At 33.9% G+C, this 21,782-nt stretch overlaps 1 protein-coding gene across 2 annotated transcripts in view; it reads right to left on the reverse strand.

Annotated features, from left to right (window-relative positions):
- Window positions 1-21,782, reverse strand: part of Dscam2 (Down syndrome cell adhesion molecule 2) — a 572,707-nt gene that overhangs the window by 195,853 nt on the left and 355,072 nt on the right. For both annotated transcript variants that reach the window (XM_072535610.1, XM_072535611.1), the window contains exons 6-7: window positions 6,656-6,759; window positions 5,671-5,809 (exon numbers count right to left, since the gene is read on the reverse strand). In XM_072535610.1, the coding sequence (XP_072391711.1) occupies window positions 5,671-5,809; window positions 6,656-6,759 (243 nt within the window). The remainder of the gene's footprint in view (window positions 1-5,670; window positions 5,810-6,655; window positions 6,760-21,782) is intronic.

Here is a 21,782-nt window from a genome sequence, read left to right on the forward strand (position 1 = left end):
GTTAGTATTATCATTGCATATCATGAGAAAAACCCATGAAAAATCTCCGGCAATGTCCTAAAATGTATCATCATCATAAGTGGCTCGACAATCCGTTGTGGATCTTGGCCTGCTCACAAAGAAGTCGCCACTCCTGTCGATTCCTGGCAACTTCCCTCCATCTTCTAACCCTTAGAATCTGTAGGTCTTCTTCCACATCTCTCATTCGTGGTCGTTCTCTGCTTCTTGTGCCCTCTGGTTTCGAAATGCGCTGTTTTTTGCCGCCGTCTGACCGCTGCCAGAACGGTATACTGGGTGCCGTCCCAGGAACCTGCGCTGATGTTCACTCCCTAATTTCTTAGGGAGGGCTCCACTTGCTGTTACTCTCACCTCAGGAGCAGGGGCCGTTGCTGTTCGACTTTGTCAAATGTCAAAGCCTTACAGTGTCATCCCTGACGACACACTGAGGTTAACCCGTAAATTTCGCAAACGCGAAGCTATTAAAAGCCTCCGCGAGGAGCCTATAAAAACAGCTCCTCGACGGTTTAACTAGAAACAGCCTCGCATCGGCTGTTTGCTTTAATAAAAAACAGGTGCGTTCGCCACGCGCGGTGTCTTACGAACCGGGAGTTGATAAGCTCCGTTGACTACAGTTCAGTTGCTCCCACCAAAGCACGTCTTCACTGTTCGACCGCTCGAGTCGAACTGATCCTGGGTAGCGAATTCCGCTAAAAATTTAAAAATAGCCTCTAAAATGTATACATAAATAAAAATAAATAAATAAGAATAGTATTTGGTCTTCCGTTTAGTTGATTTGTAATACTAATATCTTCTTCTCATTCCTTTTCCTTTACATAAGCAATTTTGCTTTTTTTTTTGCTTTCATTGGCAAGTTGGCTTTACGGAAGATTGTCACTCCATTTCTTACGCGGTCAACCAATACTTTTTCTACCAGTTGGTGATTTCTCCCTTGTATTTTAATATCTCTTTTGTATAGCATCCTACTGATCTGAATGTAACATATCATTTTTCTGAACACTCGTTTATATTGTGTACATTTCATTTTGTTGTGATTTCAACTTCTTATTCGATCCCCCTCAGCTCGTTTTCTGGAATTCTTTTGAGTATTCTCATTTCATGTTTTCAGCATCCTCTGTGTTTTGGCTGTCGGGTCTTGCTTCTTTTATACTGATCTTGTACAGCTCGCATTTTGCAAAAAATATGGATTACAGTGGATCTTTACTAACCGCAGAACAAAGGTAAGAGCTCAGCTAACATAAGGTAAGAATATGGTAGAAGCAAGAAATATACAGTCAGATAGAAGATAGAAATCTGCAAGTAGATGACCTTTTTTTTCCGTCTTATTAGAACGGGGTCTGGAATCTTCAAAAGACATCTCAGGACTCCGCCTGACTGACCTTAGTGCAGGATTCGTTATTTGTACTCCCGGCGATTGTATCCGAGTTACTTTAAAACGCCCTTTTTTACCTTCAACTTCCAGCATCTTTCCCTCTTACCTTTAGCGTTGGTCTAGTTGTCTTTCTTTCTCGTCTTTCTTCTTGATCACTGCAGGGAGTAGTTGTGTACACTAATCCAACCTGCTATATTTTCAATCATTCTCTAATTCATTTTTCTCACTGCAACAAAATGCACACCTGTCGCTATATCCATTCTGTTCCTTTTTACTATCCACCTGTTGCAGTCTCACATCGTATGTGTCACAGTATCCGACTGTCCGCAGTATAAAGATACATCCATGTCAGCCTTTCCAAACCTTGAGTGGTAGGCCCTAAACAACCCGTGTCCTGTGCATCTGCGCGCTACGTTAGGAAATAATCTAATTACTATTTAAATGGGAATAAGCCACAATTAAAGATTAAAGTACGTGTATTGACATTTCAATTTTCACTTCGAAAATCGTTCTCAAAATACAAACATTAGTCAAACTAATTAATTCTCAAACTAATTTTTAAAAGTACGTTTATTGACGTTTTAATTTCCGAAGTGGAAACCTAACCTAACCTTCAAGTAGATGACCTGTAGATGATCATAATCGATGGTAGCTAGAATGTGACAAGCGGCGACAGCTGTACTAAACTCTTAACATATGTTTTTTTGCTTTATCTATCGATGTTTCGAAATTTAATAGCGCCACTTTTGTTAAAAATTGTTTTATTCTGTGCATTTATTACAATTCTTTTCCAGGATATGGCCAAGAGCCTTCTAAAAAGCGATTAAAACATACCATCCTGTACATTTTTTATCATTTAATAAAACATCTCTTCCTTTTTATGGAACTTTAAAACTCCTTAACCTAAATCGTGGATGCCTTTCCTAGATATACGAGAAAAGTGATTGAAGTCTTTTATAAAATATTAAAGTCCGTAGGAAACTTTAATAAACAGAAAGTGATAGCTCTTCGAGGAGTGGAGACAGACTAACTAAAATAATGCATGTTCGTTTTGAAAAATAATAAAGATTGTATGAAGGAATAAAATGTTTTCCAGAATTTACTTAAACTTTTAGCTTAAACTTTTAGTTTAAATTTTATGTTGTCAATATTTTTATTATATACGTAAATACGTGAAATGATGTTAAAAAGGTAGAAGGGTGAGTGTTAAATGGGGCAACAAGTAATCAGAGAAGACTAACTCATAAATCGTGGTAGATAATTAGTCCAAAAGAAAAAGACTAATTGGACTGTGGAAGGATGAACCTGCTGTAAAGTTTGGAGAGATAGGTTTTTTTCAATGTTAAGCAGTTAAAAAAGAATAAAAATATATCTTTACTTTACAACGTCTACGTTTATTCTAATTGACTTACCCAAATCTAAATCAAACCTTGACTTAATAATCGTGACACTTTTCATTTAAAAATACAAAAGAATAGTTTGATATTTGTATAATACACAATCTCGATCCAATTTAGACACAGAGAACAGTGGCGTTATCTTCCCTTCTTTCTACTTCTTACTTCTTGATATTGAAAATAACCAATACTTGCTCATATACTTTACTCTAGCATTATTACAAGACGATCTTGCCTCCAGCAATATTACAAGGTAATGTAAGTGAAAATCACAGCCACATTTTTAGAAAACGAGATGACGCTATTCAAAAAAGCTTTGACCTGGAATTTTCAAGAACCTAGTAGACAGGTAAACCCTGAGGTACCTAAAAAGATTTATTGAAGCACGAAGAATTGGCGGAAGAAGCACGAACATAGAGACGGACAGCGGAATCTCCTGGTTGACCTATGCTCCTTTTAAAGTAAGAGAAAATAAGTACCTATATATATATATATATATATATATATATATATATATATATATATATATATATATATATATATATATATAGAATATATATAATAAGTATATTAACAAAGACTATTGTAGAGAGAGTGATTGTAGATGCAATTGATTGGATCCCCCGTCGGATGGTGACGGGCACAATCACTATAGAGCGTAAGAAAATAACATTAGGCTTATGGAGATCAGTGTTGCCAAAACTCTCAGGCAAGCGATTTACTAGATTGTCGATATATTTTTCGAATTTCCATTTTCAATTAACATTTAACTGTAAAGTTAGAATAACAACTGAAGAACCACAAAGCACAAAGCCTTATTATCATTATGTAATCTCAGAGAACGACATAAAATCGCTGACATACGCACACCGTATTATTTTAAGTTGCAATTAGTAATTAGATATATGCATTCCAAGCGGTCCGTTTATTTGCTTTTAAATCTTTAATAGCCGGCACAGTGCATGATTTAACTAAGCAATATTTTCTACTGATTTCTATGATTCATGGTATATGATATTCTTACCGAAAACAAATAAACTGTCGTTAATACAATTAAAATAAGATAAAATAAAATTATCTTTTGTAAATAGGTACTATTTATTTGATTAAAATCATTTTCCGTACTTTTCATCTCTTGTTTCGAATGGGCACTTTTGGTCAATTACGTTAAAAAACATTAATTTAATTCATGTCTGTGAAAACGAAAATACAAATTATACAACCCTGAATCGTGCTTGTATTCATCGTGGCATCGCTGCGCTTCTATCGTCCATAAGAAATACATGGCCATATCTCCGAAATGCTTATTTTAGATTCCCCATGTCAGCCCTACCTGAATTTTGGTTTCGAAAGCTAAGAAATTTTCGGATTTCGACCATTTATTAATAATAATCCCTTCAATGCTCTCATTATTTTGTACAGGCTTAAAAAATATTACATATTTTTCAAATATAGGTACTCCTGTTATACAAAAAATGTTTTGATGTTGTAGGCTCAATGTAGTACGAAGGCCTAACTTAAGGTGGTTATTTAAGAAGATCTCGGTGTCTGCAATAAAAGTCCATTCATAAATAGGTAAACAATATTTTTATTTTTAATTTTCTTAAGCGTGGAATAGATCTTATCATAAATATACGTTGTTAGAAAATGTATTTACTAAAAAATTCCTATATACACTGGGGTGCAAAGTTAACTGGACACCCAGGTTTTTTGTTTTTTGTTGGTGTTTAGATCAAAACTTGTTTATTTTGTTTGAATTGTATTTTATGCCTTATTAGTGATAATGTTTTTTCTTGTTTGCACCTATTTAGATGTTTTTTGTGAACAACACTTATACACATACGTTTTGTTATTAACGTAAAGTGGTGGCTTAGTATGAATTTAAGTTTCTTGTCGTACTGTACCTAATTATAAGTTCGCCTGTAGGTTTTTGTATTGTCTTCTGTTAAAAACTTGCACTAAAAAATTTTGAAACCAGAAGAAGTAGCACAAGCTGTTGCTTTAAAGGATGATGAATGGAGCATTCGTTACATCGCAAAGTCTTTAAGAATTTCTCGAAGTACAGTATTTGATGCAATACAAAGATTTCAGGAAACAGGACAATACACCAGGAGGTCAGGTCATGTAGACGAATACTCACAAGTCAAGTTGAAGATCGTTTTCTTAGCTAGCTTAAGATTAAGATCCAGAATACCTGTCACGGGACCTCTATTAACAACAAATCATCAGAAGCAACATTTAAACTACGAGTGCAAACATTTTAATTGAGGTGTTGACAATTGAGTGAATCAAGATTTAACAGATACTCATCAGATGGGCCGCCTAGGATATGGAGAAGAGCTGGTGAACGTTATCAGCAATGTTGTTTTACTCCGATAGTTTAATTTGGTGGAGGTGGTATGATGGTGTGGGTAGACATTTCCGTTTTCTGCAGTCACTTTGAAACCATGAATGATTTGGAGCAAGCAGTTCGTGATATCGTTTTCCATAAAAAAATGTTTACATTTAAAAAAATTGTTTCTTTGCAGAATTTCAAATTTTTTAAATTGTTTATTGTTTTTTCTGTGTAACATTCTTGAGATGTAATAAATTTGACTTTTAAATTTTGTGTATTATTAAATAATTTTGCACCCCAGTGTATTTTAGAGCTAAAATTATACTCTTCACGGAAGTACTCTTCAACTATTAGTTGCTACATATACTATGAGATGTCAATAGGTGAAAAAAGTAATCTAGTTTAATCAATTTTTTTAATGATTAAAATTCTCGGTGAAAATATACATTTTCCTAACGAATACGAACATTTTTTAGTCCAAAACTAATTTTGCCGTAACCAACCACCCGTTGGATTTACCTAGAAATAATTTCCCTTTATTAGTTTACCTGAATTCTGCGCTTCCGCCCATATGAACGCTCAGCAGAGGCGGTGAAATTTCGACGTGCAACGTCGTAGAAACTATTAGGCGCAGTTCAGCACTGGATTCGCCTCCTGCATTAGAAGCCGAACACCGGTAGACGCCACCTGTAATTAGAGAAGTACAGATGCTGTATTAAAGAAGATATCATTCTTAAAGTTATTCGTCACATTATTATAATAAAATAAGTATTCCCTCGTATTAAATAGATAGGTAATTAATTACCTTAACCCAAAATGTATAATTTATTTTTAGTTCAGGTTATTATGAATGTTGTCATAATAAAATTCGTTTTAATATAGATTGTAAAAAAAATAAGATGTCTCTGACTACTTCATAGATGCGCCCTTTTAATAATCTGGCTACACATTGTGTATTTACTATTTACAAATACGAAATTGTGAAACTGAAAGGAAGTAACAGATATCAATATGCTCTAAATCTATTCCTTTTGCAATTACAAAAAAATAGAAGGAAATCAAAATATGCCCAAGTACGTATCTGACACAAATACATGGATAACGCATGTGTTACTTTATTTAATTAAAAATTATGAACCGGCATGTGTGCAAAGTTGTGACGAAATTGCTCTTTATTACCGACTCAGGATAAACAATAAAAAATTGAAAAAAGGTGCTTTTCATCAAATGAATATAGGAGAAATGGAAAGGCAGACCAAGGCGTAGATGCAGAGATAGAGTACAATAGGATCTACAGAAAAAAAAATATTAATACAAGATATACAAGAAAAAAAAAAGAATGTAGAGAGGCAAATGAAATAAAGAAGACGCAAGCTATGTAACATGTATGTAGAACAATATGAAATCCTACTTTGTTTATATGACAATGTAATTTAAGGTGTTTTTATGTTTCTAATGTAAGCCCTAGATTTTCAAACCTGTTAAGCTCTCTAAATTTAATTCTTATTTTGTTTTAAGGAAAAGCCAACTTACCGTCCTCGGTATTGACTGCTTCAATTGCTAATACAGGTCCCAATTGGCGAACTCTAGGGCCAGGAATAATAAGGCTAGGCTCTAGGCCTGCGTGGTTGTACCACCTAAAAAAAGTAGAAATAATAGGGTTTTACAATGTTTTTTATTGTTACTCGGTTTTTTTTATGTTAATGTGTTGAAAAGTCGCTAGAGTTATTTTAAGTGTACCTTTAGTTACAAAAATGTTACATGTTTTTTTACAACAATCATTTTAAAGTTATTTTTATCTGTAATATGTAATATTTTTGAATCTTTTCTTGGATCAATCCAATAAAATGTAGCGATATATTATCAATATGATTGTGAAGTTACTTTGTAGTAATATTTTAATTTTATTTACTATTTTTAAGGCGAAATACCGATAATGTTAATTGAAAATACATTTATTTTGTCCTTTCAATTTTCACTTTGAAAATCTTTCTTAAAATATAAAACACTAAAATAAACGTCATGTCAAATAATATTATAATACAAGTAATGTCAACCCAATATATATAGCAGATATACACCAATTACATATAACTGACCAATATTTATCAAAAAAATCAGACAGAAAGTATTTGGTGACCTGGTGACAACATTTATAACTTTTGGGAAAAATTTTAAAAGCATAACACTCTGACCACAATAATCTTATATTTTTATTAAATTATTCAACAATTTAACTTAACTATCCTTATTATAAATTAAAATTCAAATGACAGACAAGGGACCATTATTTTCGATTTGCCTAATAATTCCCCTGACACGTTGCATCATCCTTTGCACGACCTCGGCGTCAATTTCTCTATTTTTGTATATATGCGGCGTCTTAACTGTTCCTGATTTTGTGCTTCCCATCCGTTATTATAGACTTTCCGACTTAATATTGCTCTTCAATTGAATGAGCCTAAGGTAGGTTGGGGGGATTGTCTGCTTTCGTTACAAAGGTAATGTTGTTAGTTTCGTACCAGTCCCTTGTGATCCTCGCGTAATGACATGAAGCAAGATCTGGCCAAAAGACTATTTGATCATTTGCATGATGTCTGTTCACACACTGAAGCAATTTAGAGAGACATCTTTGAATATTAATATTTGCATTTAAGGCTTCGCTTCGAACAACACCAATGTAGGGCTGTGAGATAAAGCCAGCCTCAGAAATTGCACACCATACCAAAATTTTGTCCTCAAATTTTTTCTTACTTTTGAATATTATTTCATCAGGTACATTTTCGTAATCATTCGTGTAAAACCTATCGTTACCCTTCATCTCAGAGTTGAACAAAGTAAAATATTTTTCATCGTCCATCACGATCAATTTGTTGACGAAATGCACTCGCCTTAACGCGCGGCAACGTCTCGAAATTCTCTCTAATTGATCATCTGTGTATTTTGGAGCTTTCCTTCTTTTCCGGTAGATAATATTATTACTCGATAGGGTCCTGTATACTGTAGTCTTTCCAACACGACATCTTCTGGCCAGTTTTCGCTGTGAGACCCCAATTTTGTTCTTAGCTGCTTCCATCAGTCTTGTCTCTCTTATATGGTTCAAAATCCTCGGTCGGCCACTTTTACGCAAGTTAACACATGGTATCCCTTCTTCACATTCTCTGATTGTGCGATAAATTATCGATTTGCTTATGTTTTGACCTCGATAAATATTAACAATATCTCGTTTCGACATTCGCCCAACCATATTATAAACACCTCGACGAATATCAATTTTATAAGACATTTTGCAGAGCACAAATTAAAATATTCTGCTTTGTTTATTAAATGTCAATAACTGATGACATTTAAATTCCATAGCCTTCTTTGTTAAATGCATTTTGCTTCTCAATCAGACCAGGTAAAATTTTTCCCAAAACTTTAGGACCATACGTATAAAAAAATTATATCTGGTACAGCAAATACTTAAAATTTCTCTACGATTTATCTATGAAGGCCTTTGAGAAATTTAACTTCAGGTCCTTTTTTATTGTTGGTCAGATCATCAGTACATCAATGGATGTCAGAACAAAGGAGACATTTTTTTTCTGAGCAATCACGGCCGAAGAAAATGGCAGCAAAGAAGATCAGTCAAACATCCTTTTTCGCACAATGCTAGCTAGCAATCGCGAAAACGAAAAAATATGCAACTAAAAACCTCTTCAAAAGCCAAATTACCTCTTCGAGACAAGGTTAAAAATGAAGCCAATAAAAAGTGCTCTACAAAACGGCCTGGAGAAAAGATCCGTCCAAAAGAAGCAATGATTAAATTCATACTAATGAATCTTTAACATGCCAAAACTGCTTGGCATTGTTTATCTTCGTACATTTCGCTTTTCTTTCACCTTGCATAATAAGTTGCAATAATGAGTATTTTTGACGTTTCATCACATGTCTTAAGTAACTAAGTTTTCTTCTTTTGATAGTCAACAATATTTTATTTTGAGTCCATGATATTCGTAGGATTCTTCTGAAGAAGACAATCGAAAAAATTCTTGATATATATATTAAGGGAAGACAATTACGAGCTAACCCAACCTACCCAAGGTTCAAAGCCTTCCTAATCAACAATAACATTGACATAATACTGATATCTGAAACCAACTTTACCAGCCGCAGTTATTTCAAATGTTCTAATTATGTAATATACAGCACTAATCATCCAGACGGTACGGCTCACGACGGATCTACAAAAATCAAGAAATCAATTACGCATCACGTGCATAGCAAAACCACCAAATACTATTTGAATCATCTTGGATATCTCTCCGGCATTTAACAAAGTCTTGCATAATGCTCTTATAAACAAAATAAAAAAAACCAATCCAAAAAATTACTTCCAAATCCTAAGGTCCTACCTGCAAGACTGTCATTACCTTCTAAAATATCACAATAAGTATACCAGACTCTAACTAATTATAGATGGAGTCCCTCAAGGCAGTGTTCTTGGACCTGTGCTATACCTGATTCACTGTGGATTCACTGTGGACTTAACTACATTAACCGAAGTCACAACAGCAACTTATGCAGATGACATAGCAGTAATCTTTTCTCATAAAGACCCAGTCGCAGCATCACACAGAGTACAGGCTAACCTAAATGCAATAAAAACTTGACTAAAAGTGTTACTGCGCAGACAAAATCTGCGCAGGTAACATTTACAAACCGCAAGGGAAACTATCCTCTGGTATCCACATCTATCCATACTTACCCAGCAAAAACAGGGGGGCCTTAAACTCACCAAACTATATTGGTTATTAGACCGGAAATCAAAACTGTCAATCAACAATAAAATTTTGACATATAAAGTTATTTTAAAATCCATTTGGAGCTATAGAATTCAGATAGGAGGTGCAATAGCTAGATCCAGTATTAACATTTTTAAAAGGTTCCAATCGAAAGTAATCCGAATGATAACTAATAGTCTAAGATCAAACTGCAGGATCACTACGTTCATAACGTAGTTAACCGAACTCACATTTTTACATACATTTAAAATTAGAAAAATACATTGATAATAGGTTGTCACTCAAAAAATGACAGCAGTTTTAAATAAAATACGCTGCTCATGACGTTTATGCATGCTTTTTATATCAAATTAAAGCCAATTTTTTTCTTACTATGATGAAATAAGGTTGCCTGAAAAAAAAATTGTTGCTAGCTATTAAAAACGCGAGATAACAAAGATTAAGTAAAAGACAGCACGCAACGCTACTAGTTTGAAGTTTGAGTTGGGTAAGCCTTTAAGGCTATGGCTCTACGAGCGACAGATTGTCGCTAGCAGTAGCAGTAAAATGTAGCTTGATAAATGAAAACAACAGCAGTGATACTGAGTGGCTCCACGCGCTGTAGATTGTCGCTTCGTTTCGAGACCGAGATGCGTCGTCAAGGTCGTGTCGCGTTTGAATAGATCCGGACCTATTCTTTAGCAGTAATTTGCAGCGCGTTTGTGGCTCCACTAGCAGTAATTTGTCGCTTGTAGCGGTAATTGCCATTTAATCGGATATTTTTGTTCTTGCTTGTTTATTTCTCTGTGTTTGTTAAGTTGTTTCTTTGTTTTTATAAATTACTTTAAAGTTTTTTCATACAATTTTGTGTCCCAAATCATAACAAAAAATTATAAGTTCTAAGAAAGAAATAAATCCAATATTTTCTTTATCGGTATTTAAGATAAAAAAAAATCAATGGATGGTTTTTTTTTAATCCTAATTAACCGTATCAAACTGTACTTTATAATAGATGCCATTATTAAACAAGAAAAAGTTGAATAGAGAGAATAAACAGTTTTTATTGATTTCCCGAAAATCTATTTTTTGGATTTCCTTCTTCCAACTGGTGATTCATTTCTATATAAGTGGTTGTCTAATCATGTCATATAAATAAAATTTTAATAATTATTGTTTATAGTAAAATTCTATTATCCTTCAGTACTAATGTTTCGTTCTCGATAGCTTGGCGTAAAATTCATAAATAAAAGAATGCAACAAAGCAGATTTTATGTCGCATCAGAATTTTTTAAATTATTGTAACATAAAAAAGCAAGTTAGATATTGAAAAAGGAATATTCATTACATCAACCCAATATGATAAATGAATATAATCGACATATGGGAGCCGTCGATCTACTTGATAATTCATTAGCTAATTACAGAATACGCAGAGGTAAGAAGTGGTGGCGGCCCCTTTTTATCCTAATGAAAGTTAAATAGTTAAATATTTTGTTTTTTTTTTATTTTTAGGTAGATACATGTATAGGATTATAAAATATGTAATTTGAAATCTTACTTTAAGGTAAGTAATTGCTAATTTTTCTTCTGGGCTTAGGCTATCACGCATTGATGTATCCTGTTTTCGTATGACATCTTCTATTTCACATAATAAAAAATTAAAAGAAGATACTGACATCCTGTAATATTAACAAAACTTGTCAGGATATTCTTTTAATTTGTTGTGTAAAAGAAAAAAAATTCCCTCTGTCTGTCTAGGCACTAGAACAGGGCGAATCCACCATTTCCGTTGTTTTTGAACCCTACGTCGACGGCGCAATGCCAATATTAAAGCAATTTTTTGTTGAAATGATAGATTATCCATACTATATTGTTGTATTATCGGTGTGAATTTATTTTACTTATTTATTTATTTACTTTATCTGCTATATAAACGGACATTATATAAACGGACAAGATACCACTGATTGTAGCTGCGTCATATTAACGCTCATGAAGCCACTACAAGACCACATATGCGCGCTGTAAACTGTCGCTCGTGGAGCCATGATTTTACTGCTTTACTGCCGCCGTAATTTTACTGCTACTGCTAGCGACAATCTGTCGCTCGTGAAGCCGTAGCCTAAAGCTTGTCAAACTAACTCAACTCAGTAACAGAAACTAATTAACACTATACAAACAAGAAAACTGGAATACCTAAGCTACGTGATGAGGGGAACAAAATATGAAATTTTGAGACTATTATAGGGAAAGATTCAAGGAAGAAGATCTCTAGGCCAAAGACAGAATTCTTGGATGTAGAATCAATGTGATTAGTGTGATTTGTTTAGAGCAGCAGGTTCAAAAATAAAAATATCCATTATGATTGACTACCTCTGTAGAAACACGGCATTCTAAAAAGGATTAAGAAATCCTAGAGTATGAAGAAGAGCTGACACAGAACCATAAAATAACATAAAAGCATTAGAGTGAGTTACAGAAAAGTCAAGCAAAGAGAAAAAAATAGAGAGAAGTCTTGTTTTAAAGATACAATGAGAAATTTAAAAGCAATGTAATGACTTCAGTCACGTATTAACTAATAAAAATGCATTACTATGGTTAAAGATATTAACTTAAAAACAAATAAGAATATCTGATTTTTATTTTTTATGGCATACAAACTTCCTGCTTTTAAAAGCATACTGCTATTTGTCCCCTGAAAGATTCTGAGTTATCTAGGAACTAGCAAATAACAAGTCGATGTAGAAACGAAGACTCTAGTGAGTTTGTTATAACTTTTTTAGATTAAATAAAGCTTTTAAAAATTTCTTTCTGGATTTTAAAGAGATCGTAGTAATCAATTTCATTCTCAGATATTAAATTTGCGCCAAACTACGGTATTGAATAACCCGCTTAATTTAAAAAGAAGATATATTACAAAAACTTAAAGTTTGTGGTAAAATATATTGACTAATTGAAGCTCATTTAAAAAACTCGGATGAGTGCTACAAGAAAAATCAGTCAAATTTTTCAAACGAGTTTTGCTCACATTTCCACTTTATTATTTTCCAGTGCAATACTAAACTAAATAAATAGCTCTTCCGCTGTCGCATTTCTTTTGTCTTCCCACGAACGGAAATATCTGCTCAACTCAAATTTCTCTCATTTTTTTTCGCCATCTAATTAAAGCTTTTTATTTACCTACTTTGATGCGTATCTGCTGTGGAATTTTTAATTAAGACTTCAAAAACATTTCGCGTATAGAGATTTATGATTTAGTACAAGGCCTCGTTCGTACTCTGTTATTTCGGTGTGCTGACTCCCGATTCATTAAATGAAACCAAACTTTCTAATATATATTACTGGTTTATAACAGTTTTCGATTCTCTTCAAAAGGCAATCAAATAGTATGCTGACAATAACTTTTCGTAACGTAATGCAAATCAGCAGAATGCGAAACATACAGCGTAAATTTTCTTAAGTTTCATAAGAGTTTTCAGTCGCACCAACTGTAGTGAGATATAAGTGACATGTAGATTTACATTGTGTTAATTTATATTACCGTGCAATTATTTAATTAATTTACATTTGATGAAAAATGTGAGTTTCCTTAGAAACAAGATACAAGATACTAGAAGAACTTAGCGGGTCAACACAATTCGGTTTTAAGGGAGGACTAGGAACAAGAGAGGCAATTTTATGTTTGAACACCTTAATAAAAAATTGTTTAGATCAACGAAAAGATGTCTTCATCGACTACGAGAAGGCATTTGACAATGTTAAACATGATATCATGATGGAACTACTACATAGGGCCAACATGGACCAGAAGGAGATCAGAATTATTCAGAATCTATACTGGAACCAAATGGCAAAGGTGAGGATTGATCAAGACCAATATACGGATGAATTTGAAATTCGGAAAGGTGTCCGCCAAGGCTGCATACTCTCTCCGATGCTTTTTAATTTGTATGTTGAAAATATATTTGCGGAAGCATTAGAAGACAGGGAATTAGGCATTAAGGTGAACGGCATACCAATTAGCAACCTACGCTATGCGGACGACACAGTGATTATAACTGATAATTTGGAAGATCAGCAGTTATTACTTGATAGGGTGAATAGCATAGGTAAAAAATATGGCCTCAAAATCAACATTTTGAAAACGAAATATATGGTCATTAGCAGAAACCCTCCACAAAATCCGATAATATGCATAGGTGACGATCGCATAAAACGCGTGAAAACTTTTAAATACCTTGGCCTTACAATCAATGACCAATCGGATCCACAACAAGAGATAAAAACCCGAATACAAATGGCAAGACAAGCTTTTGTGAAATTCAGACCGCTCCTATGTAATCAAAACCTAAATTTCGAAATACGCTACAGAATGGTCAAGTGCTACATATGGTCCATCTTGCTTTATGGCATGGAAACGTGGACTTTGAAAAAAACATCTATCAACAAACTTGAAGCATTTGAAATGTGGTCATTGAGAAGAATGATGCGCATACCTTGGGTGGATAGAGTTCGAAACGATGACGTCCTTAAGAGAGCCGGCGTGGAAAGAGAACTCTTTGAATTAATTAAAAAACGCAAGATTGGTTACCTTGGGCACATATTGAGAGGAGCAAAATATGAAATACCACAGTTAATCCTACAAGGGAAGATCGAAGGTAGGAGAGGAGCCGGCCGCAAACAATTATCCTGGTTAAGGAATATTAAAGAATGGACAGGAATACACAATACAGGCGAGCTGTGTCACGCCGCCAAGAACAGAATTCTAGTAATGAGATAGTCGCCTACGCACTTTGGTGTATGGCATGTTAAGAAGAAGAAGTGAGTTTCTTTAATTTACAATATTGTTTATGTTACAGTCTTAGTCTAATAATATTTTTAGTTCACCAGAAAAATTATTGTTGAAATTCTTACATTTAGTGTTGTAAACTATTTCTACTACAGCGACGTCAGTCGCTTATTACATCTTATATTTCAGAAATTAAAACTTTAACCCTCTATTGCATAAAGGACCCAAATGAAAAGTCAAAATATAAAATTTAGATGAGTATTTACTATCGACTATTTTAACCGCGTACACATCTTATTCCCTCTTGGGAACATTCGTTCTTAGATGTGTATTGTGTGTTGCTGATATACCCATCGGTTGTTTGGATAAATAGCAGTTTTGTTTGACGTGAACTTGGAGTAGGTTGTTAGTGTACGTGTATTTTATTTTCGAATATTAGCTAAAAATAAGGTAATTCAGTCAGTAATTTTCTTCTTATTGTATCTGATTTCAATCCACAAACGAACTTATCTCGTAAGGCTTCATTTAAGAAGTTACCAAAATGACAGTGATTGGAAAGGTTTTTTAACTTTTGAGCATAATTGCTTAATGGTTCATTTGGCTTCTGTTTGCTTAAATAAAAGTTATAAAATACCTCTTTGCAATGATTAATCGTTTTGGACTATAGTGCACAACAAGAACATTTTTCAATTGCTAATATGTTTTCATCCGTGGTAACTCTAGTGCTAACATACCTCATACGCTTCCCCTCCCATGAAAGTGAGGAACATCGAAACTTTTTTGTTATCTTCCACCATGTTACACTTAAAAAGCTCTTCATACGCTCAATATATGAGGGTATGTCAGAACTTTTAGAGTTAATCTGTTCAATATTACCAATTAAAGCCATAACTTCCACGGCCCGTAGATCCGACTATCCTCGTTGCGAAATATGTTATATATACATATATATATATATATATATATATATATATATATATATATATATATATATATATATATATATATATATATATATATATATATAAATATATATAAAGACATTAAACCATGCAAAACGTGTTTTCTTGGAAATATGTTTCATAAAATCTAGTACATCTTGCATAAATAAAAAGTCTGACATAGATAAATTGAGCAACATTTATAGTTATTTACTGGAAAAACATCAAAAATAAAATAAATATTAACTTTTACATATTCTTGTATGCATAACTGGTGGCATACCATTAAGACAGGTTTCTTCTTCTTTATGTGCCGTCTTCTACCGAAGGTTGGCGACCATCAAACGGTAGGTATCTCTGTTTTGTGCCGCATGTATTATGTAAGACAGGTTTAATAATTAAAAATCAAAACTACCCAAATAGGGGCCTCTTGTTTCTTGACCTAAGTTTTACTATCAACTACCAACTGTTGGTCTGTGTCGTTTTAACTGATAAGAACCACGTGTTCAAGTCGAGCAAAGAAACATGTTGCTCTTTAAGTAATAAATTTTTATCCAATGTCATCGACCCAGAGTCACCTTAGAATTTAAATTTGGAACAATGTAAAACCATATATTGATGCCACAGCTACAATTTTAGTGTTAGCTTCAATTACACTTCAAGGCACTGAAGATGATCTGATCTAGATCGAAAACTTCACGTTATGCTACTGTATAAATTTTGACGACACTTTTTTAAAAGTTTTAATATGTTTTATACCTAAATACAAATGTGAAGTGTTTTACTTCTGTATCAGTTTTTAATACAGGAACACTCTGGTACTTATGAGAATACAGTAAATATTTGCAAATCAGATTACATTTACATTCATATGGGTGTTCCACAAGGTTCTGTAATTGGCCCAATATTATTTCTTATTTACTTAAATGATATTGTCTCAATAAATTCTGCTGTACAGTTTACACTTTATGCAGATGATACTTCAATACTTATATCAGATAAATCACATATATCTCTTGAAAATAAATGTAACGAACTTTTGTGTGATCTTAGTAATTGGTTTTCCTCGAATTACTTACATCTTAATGCGGATAAAACGCATGCTATTCATTTCCACAATAGACAGAAACATCTGTTAGATATCGAACTATCAATATATTCTAAACAAATTGAAAAAGTTCATTGCCTAAAGTTTTTGGGTTTGTATGTTGATGAATGTCTCAATTGGAAAAGGCAATGTGATGATATTATTTCCAAAATGAACTCATCATGCTACCTACTTCGAAACCTCAAAGATATACTAAGTGAAAAACAGCTAATTATGCTGTATTATGCTCAGGTGGAGTCTCGTTTGCGGTATGGCATAGTATTTTGGGGTAGGTCTTGTAAATTCAATGAAGTCTTTCTGTCTCAAAAGAGAATAGTCCGTTGTATTGCTGGTATTTCTCGAATCACTAGCTGTAAGAGTTACTTTACTAGATATAAACTTTTAACTGTGCCGTGTTTATATATTTTTGAAGTTTGTGTTTTTATTCATTCAAATCTTGAGAAATTTAAAACTAATAGTCAAATTCACAATATAAATACAAGGCAGAATCAAAAATTACATGTGCCTTTTTCTAAAGGAAATATGCATTTTTACTCACCTGCAATAATAGGTCAAAGAATATATAATAAGTTACCCGAGCCAATAAAAAAATGTAAGAATATGAAAATATTTAAATTAACTTTAAAAGATTTTTTATTGCAGAATACGTTTTATTCTGTTGATGAATATTTTAGTAGTTGACATTATTTTAAGTATACACTAGTAATTTTACATTTTCTATTTGTGTTTGTCTTGTAATGTTAGGTTTAGCGTAATTTTAGATTTACATTTATATTTACTTATTTTGTTTACTAAACTGTGACTGATCCTATACAAATTGTATTTGTCAAAAAGGAAATAAAGTATTATTATTATCCAGATTTAGCCATACGGCTCACACTCCCTCTAAGGGGAAAATTCACTCATCCCAGATACCTACGGTATCAAAAGGATTGAGCTCTGGTGGGACTCTTTCCATGTTATCGAGTCCTAGGTGACTTGGTATGTCGGTGTATCTCCCAAAAATTTTCGTACGCATCTGGACGTCGAAAGTAACACAGCTTTCTGCATAATCTTATATAGATGTTCGTTTAGACCCAGCTTTTTTATGTTTTCTAGGAGGCTCTTCGGGATGACTCCAGTGGTAGAAAGAATAATGGGTATCGTCTGGGTACTTTCCATTCTCCATTGTCTCCTGATTTGTATTTCTAGATCTCTGTACTTGGCGATCTTTTCGTTGTATTTAACACGTAAATTATTGGTGTTGGGTATCGTCACATCAATAAGTGTTGTTTGCCTAGTAATTTTATTAACTAGTATGAGATCGGGTCTATTATGGGCCACTGGTTGGTCTGTAAGCACAGTGCGGTCCCAGTATAGCTTGTAGTTGTCATTTTCAAGCATTCTATCAGGGACGTATTGATAATAAGGAAGATGGTCGGTTTGGAGAAGTCCCAGTTTGTCAGCTAGTTCTTGGTGGATAATCTTTCCTACTGAGTCATGACGTTCTTTATAATCAGTACCGACAAATGCCTGGCAGCCACCGGTAAGATGTTGGATGGTTTCTTGGGCTTGGCATCCATATCGGCATTTGTCATTTTGGACTTGGGGATCTTTAACAATATATTTCAGGTAATTTTTAGTTGGAATAACCTGATCCTGAATGGCAAGTAGGAAACCCTCAGTCTCGGGAAACATCTTTCCTGATGTCAACCAATAGTTCGACGCTGTATTGTCGACATATTCTTGGCTGATCTCATTGAGATGTCGCCCATGCAGAGGTTTACTCATCCAGGTGCGCATTTTGTCTTGTTTAGTCAGGTGGTTTATGCGCATTTCTTGTTCCCTCAGTTTAAGCGGCGTCGTATCATCTACTGCGCAAATTGCTCGATGTAAAGTAGATGTCTCAGCCTGTACCTGAAAATAAGTTCTTAAATTAGCAATTTGTTTATCCAATTGCTCACCTATATCCATAAGTCCTCTTCCCCCTTGATACCGCGGTAATGTTGTTCTCTCTACTGCACTGCGTGGGTGATGTTTTTGCGCCTTTGTGAGAAGTGTTCTTACTTTCCGCTGAAGATCCTCTATATCTGTTTTTGACCACTTTATAATACCAAATGAGTAGCTCAGCGCGGAACAGGCGTACGTATTTAATGCCTTAAACAAATTTTTACTATTAAGATATGACCGATTTAGTTGTCTTACTCTTCGTACGAACTCCGAAGTTAGTTCAGTTTTCATTTGTTTATGGTCAATTTTCCGCGCTTGTTTTACTCCGAGATATTTGTACATATCATTTTCACCCATTGCCTCGATGTTTTGGCCATCTTGCATATCGAAACCTCCGGGCTGAATCTTTCCTCTGACTATATTTAGTATACGGCACTTGTCTAGTCCAAAATTCATACTGATATCATTTGAGAAATTTTCTACAGTTTTTAGCATCTCATCTAGGTGGTTTCGAGTGGAAGCCATTAATTTTAAATCATCCATATACAACAGATGATTAAGCTTCGCTACAACAGTGTTGTTATTTTTGATGCTAAAACCTGAGTCAGTAGAGTTCAGCAGCTGAGATAGTGGGTTCATTGCTAGGCAGAACCAAAGTGGACTCAACGAGTCCCCCTGGAAAAGCCCCCGGTTAATAGGGATATTTTCAGTTTCGATATTAATTTCACCCGGTATTTGAAGGTGAATTTTAGTCTTCCACTCTGCCATTATATTCTTCAAAAAGGTCACGAGATTATCATCGACTTTATATATTCTTAATATATCTACCAGCCATTCATGCGGCACTGAATCAAAAGCCTTCTTGTAGTCAATGAAAGCAGTAAACAGGTTTCTTTTTTTGGTGTATGCCTGGTTAGAAATGACTGAGTCGATAATAAGTTGTTCTTTGCAGCCCATGGAGCCCTTAGCGCATCCTTTCTGTTGAGGCTCTATGATATTGTTCAGAGCACAATGTTGGTAGATACGCCGGGCCACACAGGATGTGACCAATTTGTACAAAGTTGGAAGACAAGTAATTGGGCGGTACTTTGCTGGATCTTGGGTATTACTTTGATCCTTCGGTATTAGATAAGTGGTTCCCTGAGTAAGAAATGATGGTATTTCCTGTGAATTAGAAATAATATTATTAATAAATACTGTTAAAAGCTCATGAACACTCCAAAACTTCTTTAGCCAGAAGTTTTGAACTCCGTCTGGTCCAGGAGATTTCCAGTTATGAAGCTCTTTGATAATGTTCGAGACTTCTTCAGTGGTGAAAGGTTCATAAGGAATATTACTGTAGTGTTGACAGTTGTTCGTCGTTTGTTCAATCCATCCAGCATTGTTATTATGAGTAGCTGGCGTCGAAAGTTGGTTTCCCCAAAACTCATGAATTTCTTCTTGGCTTGGGTAGGATTTATTATTTGCATTTTCTACAGTGGAATTAAGTTTCCTATAGAAAGCCTTCTCTGCTTGCTCAAAAAGTATGTTGTCGCATTTCCGGTGGTTACTAACCTTGTACCTCCTCAGGCGGCCTGAGTAAACAGATAGCTTTTGTTTTAATGTCCATTATTATTATTATTATTATTATTATTACATACAGTCCAGTGGTGTGACAACAAAATTGTGTATTTACTCTCAGATTATTGTGAAACTCAACCAACAGCCAAAGTGGAAAGATTCTTTCGCACCGAAAGAACTAGGAAAGAAATTGATTGCCCAGACATTGTACAACAATATAACAGGCACATGGGCGGTGTGAATCTGCAAGATTCCTTATTGGGATTATAGCCAATCAAAATCAAAACATGGTACCACCGTATTTTCTATCATATGCTGGATGTAGCAGTAATCAATGCTTAGATATTAGAAAAACAAGAGATTATACCACTGTTGAATTTCAAAACAATTCTAGCTGAACAACGAACTAACAGTGGTGTTTTACAAAAAAGAAAAGTAGGTCGGCCTAGAAGTTCCACACTCGAACAACCGTCCAAAAGAAGATGCATTGAACCTAGACCCAATATATATATATATATATATATATATATATATATATATATATATATATATATATATATATATATATGTATATATATATATATATATATATATATATTTTCTTCCAGCGTATGAAGTGAGCCACATATCAAAAGAAACTGCGGTTGAAGTGAGGTCCTGTACAAAGTGAGGTCCAGTATATGGACCTCACTTAGTCAATCAATGTAAGACTTTTTCGTAGGCATGTACTGATAGCAAAAACCGTTTTTTTACAAAAAAAAGTGGGACCTCATTTTGTATGGTCCACATCAATTTTTAGTTCAGAGATTTTCCGCATAGAGGCGCTGACTTTGGCGTATATTTTCTAACCATGTATATTATATGCCCTGTTGAATAACTTACGATACACATAGTGAGGACCATACAACTGGCAACATCTGTTCAACCCATTTTAAAACAGTGGATCGTCGCATAAATTCAAATAGTACAAAAATGTATAATACTTTAATCCTTTTTGAGAGCGTAGGCGCAAAATTTCGGTCGAATTCTTTTTAACCGCATTTATTTTTTTCGAATCGTGAGAAAACTAATAGATATTTTTAAAAAATTTAAACGCAGAATAAAAGACTACATTAGTGCCGAGGGCAAAAAGTCCCTTATAATAAACAAGAAGTTTCTTTTGAATGATATATTTAAAATAAAAAATCAGAATAAAATTTTTTCACCGCTGTAACTTATTAAAATAAATATTATAGAAGTTCTCAGGGACTTTCGATCATAGATAATACAGTAATTATTCATTCTGCGTTTAAATTTTTCAAAAATACTTAATAGTTTCCTCAGAATTCGAAAAAAATGAACGCATTTAAAAACATTTCGAGCGAAATTTTGCGCCTGTGTTCTCAGAAAGGCTTAAAATAATATAAATTTTTGTAATCAGTATTTCAAAAGCTTTTAAATAAGGTGTCGCATGATGTACTTTCCTATTTAGAAAATCAAAGCTATGCCTGTCACCTGAAAAGGTATCGCGTAAAGTTCGAAACATTGACGCTATAATATACTATGATTATTTTAAAAATCGACCTGT

This window comes from Diabrotica undecimpunctata, chromosome 6, assembly GCF_040954645.1.
Source record: "Diabrotica undecimpunctata isolate CICGRU chromosome 6, icDiaUnde3, whole genome shotgun sequence".
NCBI lineage: Eukaryota > Metazoa > Arthropoda > Insecta > Coleoptera > Chrysomelidae > Diabrotica > Diabrotica undecimpunctata.